Source organism: Quercus suber, unplaced genomic scaffold, assembly GCF_002906115.3.
Source record: "Quercus suber isolate HL8 unplaced genomic scaffold, Cork oak 2.0 scaffold_274, whole genome shotgun sequence".
In the NCBI taxonomy this organism is placed as follows: Eukaryota; Viridiplantae; Streptophyta; class Magnoliopsida; order Fagales; family Fagaceae; genus Quercus; species Quercus suber.
In genome coordinates this window covers 257,029-268,987 of record NW_027069730.1, presented here as the reverse complement: position 1 = coordinate 268,987, position 11,959 = coordinate 257,029, and the positions used below count along the sequence as shown (strand labels likewise).

At 33.0% G+C, this 11,959-nt stretch overlaps 1 protein-coding gene and 1 long non-coding RNA gene across 2 annotated transcripts; one reads left to right on the top strand and one right to left on the bottom strand.

The window, feature by feature from the left end:
- Positions 1 to 4,537: 4,537 nt before the first annotated feature.
- Positions 4,538 to 5,696, top strand: LOC136070965 (uncharacterized). The gene is made up of 2 exons (XR_010632242.1): positions 4,538 to 5,311; positions 5,508 to 5,696. It is a non-coding gene; the product is annotated as an uncharacterized LOC136070965 (long non-coding RNA).
- A 478-nt stretch (positions 5,697 to 6,174) lies between these two features.
- LOC112023902 (uncharacterized) lies at positions 6,175 to 9,607 on the bottom strand. The gene is made up of 6 exons (XM_024056531.2): positions 9,332 to 9,607; positions 8,704 to 8,765; positions 8,314 to 8,449; positions 7,721 to 7,793; positions 6,869 to 6,934; positions 6,175 to 6,536 (listed from the first exon to the last, which is right to left on the bottom strand). The coding sequence occupies exons 1-6, from the start codon at positions 9,454 to 9,456 to the stop codon at positions 6,321 to 6,323; spliced, it is 678 nt and encodes a 225-aa protein (XP_023912299.1). The 5' UTR covers positions 9,457 to 9,607; the 3' UTR covers positions 6,175 to 6,320.
- Positions 9,608 to 11,959: the final 2,352 nt, after the last annotated feature.

The following is an 11,959-nucleotide window of genomic DNA, read 5'->3' as shown; positions in this document are numbered from 1 at the left end:
CGCCATTGGTTTAGTTTGAGACTAACACGAAATCCATTCCAAATGCACAGTCTTAAAGAGAAGTAATTTTAGAATTTGCAGGAAAAAAAAAAATATATATATATATATATATATTGCAGATTATATATATATGGGGATTACTAACGTGTACCCTTAGGGCATATATTAGTAAATCATTTTAGGAAACTTTTTATAAAAAAAAAAAAAAAAAGTAATTAATTATTTTGACAGCTTTTTTAATTCTCCATAAAAACTTTCTCAAAATAAATGGTTAATGCGTGTCTTAAGGGCACACATTAACCAGATCCTATACCTCAAAAAGGTTTGCAGACCATGTACAACACATGCAAATTTTGGTCCAGTCGAATTGACTACTATGCTCAATAACATAACATTTGCCATATCCTTTTGCAAGCATACTAGAATGGGAAGCACAATGCAAGCTACCGGATCTTTAGCACTAAGAAACCGTGACCTTAACTTAAGGATATATATGCCGGGAAATATTTAAAGGTGTATTATGTAGCTTGCTCCAATTGACCTAGACACAAAGCCACAACAACTTTGGAACTTAAAAGAACTTCAAATTCATTTTTGGTAAGACCCCTTGGTTTGTAGGAGCTTCTTTGCAATCCGGAGTGGTCATTGTATGGGTTTGCAGCTAGTTGTCAGATGACCATCTATGAGCTGTCAACATTTTTTTTTTTTTTTGTATAGATTTAATTTTTTAGTTTTAGGGAAAATGAAATATAATTATTTTATAAGAATATAATGTAAAATTAATTAATTTGTAAGTTAAATAGTACATGTGTTATTGAAAGTATTTTATATTTTTATAAGTTTTATGTAATGAAACATATAATGTATTTTGCATTCAACAATAGTACATAGTGATATATACACACACACATATGAAAAACGTAATATAATAAAAAGATTTAAATTACATAATTATAATATTGTTTATATAAATGGTGAAGAAGGGAAAAAAAAATGTGCATTCTCATTCTATGGAATACATGTAATATGTTATATTAAATTTGAATTATTATATAAGTTTAGAATTATAACATTTTTTCCCCAAATATAAGTATAATGTCTATATTAATAACTTAAATTTTGGATTCTCAAAAACAAAAACAAAAAAAAGCTTAAATTTTAAGGTCTTTTGAATATTTGTCATTTCTATTGCTTTTTTAGAGTTCATATCTCTAATTTATAGTGTCTATTTTGTTTGTATTTTTAACCCAAAATTAAATATTTGTCCCAAATAAAATAAAATCTCATACATTTCAACTCAAAAATTAAGGGGGAAAAAATGAATTTTTTAGCCCAAAACTAAAAGGCAACCTACAAAAATAATTAATTTAAAGCTCAATTAGTCCAAATGGACTAAAGTGAACTGAAGTGGGCCGAGTTAAACCTTGATGGACCAAAGTTGATCAAAATGCTAGATGTAGCTCAAAAAGAGCATAACAACAATAATTATTAAGCTTCAACTTTTAGATACTATATAAATTTATAAGAAGTATATGTAGTAAAAATTTTACTAATCATAGTATCACTAAAAAATAATTAGGAATATGTTTATTATACTTGTGGGGACTATTTTTGCCTAGACCAAGTGTTGCACTTGTAATCATTTTTGGCTTAGAATCCCACATTGGAAAGATCTCTTTCCTCTTAGAATCCCTCTTTCCACCTTATAAGGGATGACCAATGGCTTAAGAGGGAAGAGATCTTTCCAATATAGGATTCTAAGCCAAAAATGATTACAAGTGCAACACTTGGTCTAAGCAAAAATAGTCCCCACAATACTGTTACTGTGAAACTAACCAATCATGTCACTTTGTAAATTTATTAGTTAGTAAACGATATCATTTTAAACATTCTTTTTACTATTAAAAATTTTAATGAAAAAAATTCATAAGATGCATTATTTAAAAAATCTTATTGTTTGATTAATATTAATTAAAAAATGCTTAAATGACTTCATATACTGATAAATTTGGACAAAATAATTAAATTAATTAAATCATTTTTAGTTATTTACTAATAGATCTTACAATTGAAATGGATAAAAGTGAATTGAATGGACTGAAATTTTATGTTAATGTGCTCGTAGCAACAATAAATTTTAACTTTACGCTTCAACTTTTAAATATCATATTGATTGGCATTAACATATATAATTGCAATATAGCAGCTTGTCTAGCACCGTAAAAAGATATCGTAACGCTAGTGGAGACCTTGTTATACAAACATCATTGAATATTAAAAGTTGCAGCCGCATCACATCTTGCTGTGCTCCATTGATGCACTGTACCATAATTCAACTAAATTAGACAAGTTCTAACAATATTGAGGTTCCTCATTGAATAGGAACTCTGGCGAAGAGATACAAAGCATTAAGCAATTAGAGAGAGTTGTCTGCCGAGTTGAACCTTGATGGACCGAAGTGGATCAAAATGCTAGATGTAGCTCAAAAAGAGCATAACAACAATAATTATTAAGCTTCAACTTTTAGATACTATATAAATTTATAAGAAGTATATGTGGTAAAAATTTTACTAATCACAGTATCACTAAAAAATAATTAGGAATATGTTTATTAAATATTTAACCCAAAATTAAATATTTGTCCCAAATAAAATAAAACCTCATACTTTTCAACTCAAAAATTAAGGGGGGAAAAATGAATTTTTTAGCCCAAAACTGAAAGGCAACCTACAAAAATAATTAATTTAAAGCTCAATTAGTCCAAATGGACCGAAGTGAACTGAAGTGGGCCGAGTTGAACCTTGATGGACCGAAGTGGATCAAAATGCTAGATGTAGCTCAAAAAGAGCATAACAACAATAATTATTAAGCTTCAACTTTTAGATACTATATAAATTTATAAGAAGTATATGTAGTAAAAAATTTACTAATCACAGTATCACTAAAAAATAATTAGGAATATGTTTATTATACTTGTGGGGACTATTTTTGCCTAGACCAAGTGTTGCACTTGTAATCATTTTTGGCTTAGAATCCTACATTAGAAAGATCTCTTCCCTCTTAAGCCATTGGTCATCCCTTATAAGGTGGAAAGAGAGAAGAGATCTTTCCAATGTGAGATTCTAAGCCAAAAATGATTACAAGTGTAACACTTGGTCTAAGCAAAAATAGTCTCCACAATACTGTTACTGTGAAACTAACCAATCATGTCACTTTGTAAATTTATTAGTTAGTAAACGATATCATTTTAAACATTCTTTTTACTATTAAAAATTTTAATGAAAAAATTCATAAGATGCATTATTTAAAAAATCTTATTGTTTGATTAATATTAATTAAAAAATGCTTAAATGACTTCATATACTAATAAATTTGGACAAAATAATTAAATTAATTAAATCATTTTTGGTTATTTACTAATAGATCTTACAATTGAAATGGACAAAAGTGAATTGATGGACTGAAATTTTATGTTAATGTGCTCGTAGCAACAATAAATATTAACTTTACGCTTCAACTTTTAAATATCATATAGATTGGCATTAACATATATAATTGCAATATTAGCAGCTTGTCTAGCACCGTAAAAAGATATCGTAACGCTAGTGGAGACCTTGTTATACAAACATCATTGAATATTAAAAGTTGCAGCCGCATCACATCTTGCTGTGCTCCATTGATGCACTGTACCATAATTCAACTAAATTAGACTAGTTCTAACAATTTTGAGGTTCCTCATTGAATAGGAACTCTGGCGAAGAGACAAAGCATTAAGCAATTAGAGAGAGTTGTCCATGGGCCGGGCTAGGACTTAATTGGCTTGTATGGGCTGAAAGTTAGTGCTAACTAGCCTAAGCCGCTAAACCTGTCCAGGCCTTAGTAGTGCCTCAAATTAGCAGTCCAGGCCCGGCATTTGTTGTGGGCAGGCCCAAGCCTATCCCTCTTTGCATTAAAGGTGGTTCTAGATTAATTCGATTCCTTTTTTCCTAATCCAGATTAATTCGATTCTTAAATGGTAGTCATGTTAGCTGTGTTGCATGAAATAATACATTGTGTTTCTGAGGTATGGAAGGAACCTCTCACAGCAAGTGAGCCCCACCTGCTGTGAGTATCTCACTGCATACACATACTACATAAGATACCCTCTTGTGTTACATACTTACATAGCCCATTAGGTATCTTTACTGTGTACAATATGAATGGAATTCATTTATGATTATCTTTTTGTAAAGAATTTTATTATTCATATATGCCTAAAGAAAGTAAAATTCAAATAGTGATTTTATCTGTACTTCATATTCCCCCACCCATTCTGTCCTATATTATCTTTTGGTAAAGGATTTTTGTTTTTATTCATATGGCATTTCTCTAAAAAAAAAGAAAATTAAAATACATATATTATTTTCTTCCTTTATATCCCCCACCCAAATAAATAAAAGAAGTTTTGATCGCCACTGCCCAAATTTAAAATTGCTTGTTTGAATGAAGAGGAGAGATAGGGTCACCATTTTTAATGAAGTCTTAATTTTTTTTTTTTTCTTTTTTTCTAGATCTTTTCTTCTTCTTCTTCTTCTTTTCTGTTTTTCTTTTTAACTTCATTGAGCTTGTGGAGTTTGGGTATCAGATTCTAGAAAAGATCCAAATGTTTAGTTTAGATGGGCGCTCTCTTGGTTACCGTCTATTGCGTTTTCAATGCGCCTAGAACAAATTCTTTAGAATGAAAATAGGCGAATAGTCCAATTTCAGATAAAAACAAGGCACGTATCCTCCACAGAATTCTATTGGCCCATTTAGCTAAAAAGCAGATTCAAAAGTTGGATAACATAAGATTGAAGGATTCCCACTTTCTCCAAAAGCCTATATAAGCAACTCATCCCACTGCCCTATCAGTAGGTACCAAGCAAACCACAACAAAAACCCCAATAGAACTCTTGCCTCAGTTGCCATGGCCTCAATGCAATGCTACAAACCAAGTAATGAATGCAGTCAACCAAAAAGCAAGGACAACTCGCTTGTCCACAAGGCTGCCGAGATGGCAAGCTGTGCACTGAAAGGAAATCAGCAGGGTCACTGTGCAACCCCAGCTCATGGCCATGGCCAACACAAAGACAAAGGCCACCATGCATCTAATGGCATGGCTTGCCATGGGAAGAGTACTGAGAAGAAAATGAAAGAGAAGAAGTCTGAGCACAAGAAGGAGAAAAGTGTCACCAAGAAGAAGTCCAAGGAATCTCATAGGAGCTGCAATGACAGTGACAGCAGCAGCAGCAGCGGAAGCGACAGCGACTGAACATGACTGCTTAAAACCAAGGCATGTGCTAATGCTATCATCAACCTCTTAAAAGTTCTCATTAGATATAATTCCTTGGTAATTATTAACACATAACACAGCAAAAACCACAAAATTTTCAAGAAACCAAGCAAAAACGAAAATGAATACAACTAATTCCTGATAATACACAACTGTCATATTTTGTATTCTAACTTTTGTGTTTATTTGATTGCAGAAGCACTTATCTGAGATCATATCAAATGAAGGTGCCTAGCGGTTTAAATAACAGATAAATAAGACTAGTCTGAATAACAGCCCATGTAAAATAACTTCAAACTCTGTGTACTACAGAAGAATATCTGTATTTTATCTTTAATGTTATGTCTGTTTGCGGATAAAATAATGGTGCAATCCTTTTTCACTATTTTAACATCCTGCGAATTATGTTATCAATAATCCAAGGAAAATAATTCAGATGGTTTAATTTGAAATGGCAAACATAGAACCATAGTGAATAGTAAATTTCCTCCCAAAATAAAATTGTAGTTTTGGAGGTTGCAGGAAAAAGGTCCCTGCAGATATGGGGGCGAGCACATGAAATGAAAGGCCAAAACAGATAAAAACAAATGACTATCAGAAGATATGAGTCTCTGACAATATAGTTGGACCAATTCGCAAGCCAGAGATAATCTTGGTACAAGTATTCATTAAATACGTCCAAAAATTTTCCAAATATTAGATGGTATAGAAGACGTGCAGATTTTTGGGCCAGAAATAGTGACGTAAATTCAATACCATGCTCGTGAAAAAAACAGGAGCAACATATACCTGCAAGCATTTCAATGCTTTTGAGTGATTACAAAAGCATGAAAAAAAGGTGATAAGGAAAGCACGCCCTTAAATAAAATAGAAGATTAAAACTGAGTGGTACTTGCATTAAATATAAATAATCAGCATTACATAAGGCACGAAGCCACCGATCAAAAGAAAACTGACAAAACAAAATATAGACAAATTATACAACCCTTGATATTGCGTTCAAAAGATATTAACTTGCTCCAGTAGACTTGGATACAAATGCTGCAATGGCCTGAACAGCAAGATCTTCAGCTGCATCTTGGGTTGACCCCTTGGTTTGAAGGTGCTTCTTTCCAATCTTGAAGGAGTGGTCACCACCATCAATCACATGCAAACCAATACTTGGTTTCAACTTCTTACGAACAGCTTCCAGCTTTTCCAGTGGACAGAGAGTGTCTTTGCTACCCTACATGGAACATGATCATAGCCTTACATATTGCATAAGCATAAGAGAGAATAATATACAAGCATGTTTAATGGTAAAAAAATTTAATGCAAAGAGACTTAGATAATACCATAATAAGTATTTAAATACAAAAAAACAAATAACCCGACAATGCCCGCTATGCTAGTCTACAAACAGATATATAATAATAAAAAGTACTCAGATCATTACAAAGCTATATAGTTACTCAAATTTATGCAATCACGAGGACCAGAATTTGTAGGTTAGCAGTAGGTTAGCAACGAGTGTGATTTCATTTCAAAAGGCACTATAGTGCTTGTAGAAGACAATACCTGTACAAACATTATAGGAACTGTAACTTGCAACAGCGTTTCATCTCGCACAGCTCCATTCATCCCCTGTATAAAAAGGCAACTATGTTAAATTTAATTATTCCCAGTCTTGACATTTTTCCCTTATCGTTGATATCATAGATGTAAACTAATGCTCTCCATTGGATAAATGGGTTATTTTCGACCCAAGACATGCCTGATTTACCTCTAAGGAGGAATGCTTGTGTATGACAGCCACAAAGGGACAACTCATCAACACCATACTAAATGGGAACTAGCAATATATCATGGAAATGGTAACATGCAAAGGGGAACACAACTATATCAAGAAAGAGAAATATTCACTTGCTAAAGAGTATGCTGAGTGCTAACATTTTCATAACTCCCCATTGCATTGCAAATTTCCTAGAAGGCATAGTAGAATGTCAAGATATAAGGTATAAAACACACTAAAATTCCATCATATGATCACATATTCATGGTTCCTTCAAAAGATGTCCAGTCTAAACCGTATATTTACACAATAAGTTAAAACCAATAATAATTCAAGCAGTGCTCCCCTTTGCAGAACGTAGTTCCCAGGAATGTTCAGCTTATCGTGATAATTTTTTAATATGGCACTCTTCCATCAACATAGACGGTAATAGCGGGATCGTTGAATAGCTCACTATTGACTCTTTATATGAACCATATTGCGAGAACTAATTGGGTCCAGTGAATACAGATTTTCTCTTCCTCTCAGCTGGTTTTCACTTGTCAGCTATATTTTTTACTTAATGCACCATTGTACTTCACTAATGCATGTAGATAACAAATAAGAAATATGTACAAACTTATTAGAGAATGAAAAACCTTTAGCGGGTATCCCAAGCAAACTATTGCTGAAGCACCAATATCTTCCTCACAAGCCACCATACAGCTGACTCTACAAAAAAATATAAAATTGAAAACTCATAAAGAGAGCAAAAGTACAATACACAGCAAAAAATATGATATGTAACACTATTTGACTTCACTGTTATACGAACTTTCAATTTCAAATTGCATTGCACAAAAGCACAAGTTACATAATAGTAATATCATGGGCGTTTGTTTGTATATAATTTACTCCTCCAAAACAAAAGAGATTCATTCCACAAACAAATCTGCAAATTGATCCATTGCCCCACCTAAAGAATTCAAACTTATACTATAAAGCACATGCCCCATATAAGATGTACAAAGGAAAGGTTGCAAAGATCAATGCCAATATTCTAAGCTATGATGGCATAATATCTGATTGATCCACAATAAAGTTTCTGGTTTGATTGACTTGCAGAGGTATCAATAGCAGTACTTTCTGAAAGCATGCACATCAAAATGCATCAACATAAGTATCCTAAACTTATTGACTTGCACAGTGTATAAGCATTTGATAATTTGTATTCAAGTAATTTCATCACTACCTTGATCCCATGGATTTCCCTGCCAAAATCAGCGGATGCCCAGGGTACTTAGCAACGGTCTTTTTGACAACATCTGAGTGAAACTCAACCAATTTTTCTGCCTTGGGAGGAGCCCTTCGTTTCCCACCAGAAATGTCTGCCAAGAGTCAACCCCGTCACATTTGATTTTAAAGAATACATTTTAGACACAACTTACTTCATGCATTACTTAAATCGCTTTTATTGAGAAACAGCCAGTAAGCTACAAGTGTCCTGAACATATTAAATACCAAAGAAAGACTCTACCCCAAAAATTATATGATTTTTTTGATATCCCAAAAGAACTTCAGGAACATAAAGACCAGAAAAAGGGAAAACAAAAGTAACACAGTAATTGATCAAGAAACTCACAAGGGTAGTCAAAAGTAACTACTTCAACAGCATTCAGCGCCTTGCCCAACTTTTCTTTCCATCTGCATAAAAACAAGTAGCTTAAATTTCAATTTTTTAAACACAACTATAGGAACTAATACTACAAATTCTGTATTATACACAAAGACACACACATGATAAGAATTGAAACTATGACGTTCACTCATGATAGATGTCTTTACCATCAGACCAAGACATCAATGTATTTCATTCCGGTGTAAACCGGATGCTCGTTATTTCACTGACAATAAACTTTATCATTTAAGCTAATTGGAATCTATACATATTATTCTTTCCTCCTTTCTTAACAAAAGCAATTAGTGATTTCTAAAATACAAATTAAAGCACAATGTCCAATAAAACACAAAATCAACTACTGGGGTTGTGCAATGAAATTGGAGCGCGAAAGACAAATGCCCCAAATAAAAATTAAACCATATCACAGTTCACAGACCCACCAAACCATACTTACTCTGAAACCCCATTACTGGGTTTTCATTACATAACGTACTTTTACTATTAAAGAATTTTAAATTACAAGCTTTAACAAAGTAAGATTCAGATGAGAGAAAAATGGGAAAAAAAAAAAAGAGAATTGAAGAGTTACCTAATCATCCAATCAGAAGAGGAGGGAGCACCAGCACCATGAGCGAAGACGACCACAGGGGATAACTTCCCGAGTGTTGAAGATGGTGACGGTGATGGTGTTGATAAAGGAGGTGACGAAGCCATTTCTACTTCTATTCAAAAGTCAAAACAACGATGAGAAACCCCCAAGTTTCAAAATCAACGAAACCCTAATATATATACATACTGCTAATTTTCGCGCCAAATGTTGTGAACGACAAAACTCTTTTTTTTTTTTTTTTTTTTTTTTTTCTCTCCTGTTTTTTTGGTGGGCACAGCACAGCACAGGTAAGTGAAACGATCAAACGACAAAAACTACGATTTTTATTTCCCCCTTGACCTTTTTGGCTTTTTCTTTCTTCTAAAGAATCAAAAAAATTAAATTTAATAAAAAAATAATAAATAAAAAAACTACGACTTTTTAACAAATAAAATTTCGTTAAACTATAACCATAAAATATACTATATGAATATTATTTGTCCCTCAAGTGTAAATTTATTCCTTTATGCTGAAGATATATGGAAAATAAACTTTTTTGAACTCACTTTCAATCCGAAGTATACACTGTGAAATCGGGATATAAATTCCTAGCTAAAAAACAAGCTGTTGCTGTTCAGAGTACACCAGTTGTAGAAAATTTGGACGAAAGTTTGGGATATGGCTGTCCAAAATAAGGTTAGGAATTTTTTATGGTGAGCTATTCGAAATTCTATTCCTACTAAATCTCAACTTGTCCGAAAATGTGTTATTGTGGATGATACCTGTGATCAGTGCCAACAAGCCTCTAAAGATGAAATTCATGCCTTACGGCTATGCCCCCATCTCAACCCAGTTTGGGATTCGAATCCATGTTAGAATTTTTGCTCCAACACTCACTTTCACGAATTTCATGAGCCGGTGCAGTATGTGCTTGAGGAAGGAAAGGATCTTCAACTTTTCGCCTAAACAATCTATACAGAAGGAACCTACTTAGACCAAGTAACAAACTCTTCCCTATTGCTCAAGTTGTCCCTAATATGCTTGCTGCCTTATTGGCTTTCTTCGAGTCATCCCACCTAAACCTCCTGACTCTATCAATCGGGTGCCCCAGAGGGTTATATGGAATCCTCCTCTGATCTCTTACTTCGAAATCAAATTTGATGGGGCCGTGTTCAGAGATGAAAATGCAGCTGGAATAGGTGTTGTAATTCGAGATGATAAGGGACAGGTAATGGCCTCTTGGTAAAGAAGATTCATCTCCCAAATTTTGTGCATCCGTGGAAGCTATAGCAGTTGTCAAGTGTCAAGGCTTTAACTCTTGCACAAGACATTGGATTGTCTTCCCTTGTTTTGAAGGGAGATTCAGAGATAGTCATCAATGCTTTGAAGAGTAAGGCTCTCTCTTTTGCATCTCATGGTCATTTGATTAAGGAAGCTAAAGGCTCAGCTGAGAATTTTTCTACTATTCACTTTTTTCATATTAGGAGGAAGAGTAATTTTGCTACTCATATCCTTGGTAAACATGTTAGTGGGCTTTCAGTGTGGATAGAAGATGTTCCTCTACATCTTAATGCTGTAATCATAACCAATATGGTTGATTCTTCTTAATAAAATTACAATCTTCTTCTCAAAAAAAAAAAAAAAAGAGTTTAAAATATGAACATTTATGTGACTAATGGAACAATAGTGTGCATCTTTTTAATTGATGTGGCATTTCGTTTTATTAAAATATTAAAAATTGAATTTACACATCATAAACTCATAATCTCACAACTTATTGAATCAAACGAGTTATACCTCAATCAAATTTGAATCTCCAAATCAAATTGGTTTCCACGCCACCACTACACTCACATACAATTTTATATTGTATTATATTATAGAAAAGTTAACAAATGCCCTAAGGACATTTGTTAATAAACTATTTTTAAAAAGTTTTTATTGAAAAAGAAAATGAGCAATTAAATAAAAGTGCTTATAATATTTGACTATTTAGATCTCTTTCTTCAATTCGCAGAATTTTGGCCTAAATTATAAAATTAAAACTAAATGTTTCAATAAAATCTAACAGGCTCAGGTGCTTATGCAATATGAAAAATGAGGAAAAATGGAATTGGAATACCTATGATTAGGCAAACAAGTTCAAGGGAAGGGTTACCAATAAATTTAAAATTTTAAAATTAAAAAAATAAATAAAAAATAAAAAAGGAATTCGGGGAAGGGTTGTCGTTGATAAAGCCTGGGTTTGGATACAGCGTTAAGCTGCGGCGCGTTTCCTTTCTGCGTTTTTTTTTTTTTTTTTTTTTTTTTCTGCCGCAGCTGTTGACTTTTGGAGGACAAAATGTACTGTGCGTGCACTGTTCACACACTGTTCACGCAATATTTAATATTAAAAGTGGGTCCCACAATACTATTCACATATTTAAAAATTATTTTGCTACAGTGTTTTCAGCAACAATCAGTTTTTATCAACTTTCAGCAACAATAAGTGCTATCCAAACGGACCCAAAGATATAAATGAGAAAATCAATCCTTTCAATGGTGGAGCCCCGTTCGGACTAGGAGGGCCTTGGCCCCCAACTATTTAAAAAATATCTTGTAATATACATACTTACTTATCACAAATAT

What these genes read in the sequence shown, in the direction of transcription:
- LOC112023902 (XM_024056531.2), bottom strand. Translation starts at nt 9,456, where the DNA reads ATGGCTTCGTCACCTCCTTTATCAACACCATCACCGTCACCATCTTCA. An exon ending in AGTTACTTTTGACTACCCTT is followed by an intron (nt 8,450 to 8,703) that starts GTGAGTTTCTTG and finishes GACTCTTGGCAG; the next exon opens with ACATTTCTGGTGGGAAACGA. An exon ending in GCTTGGGATACCCGCTAAAG is followed by an intron (nt 6,935 to 7,720) that starts GTTTTTCATTCT and finishes CTTTTTATACAG; the next exon opens with GGGATGAATGGAGCTGTGCG.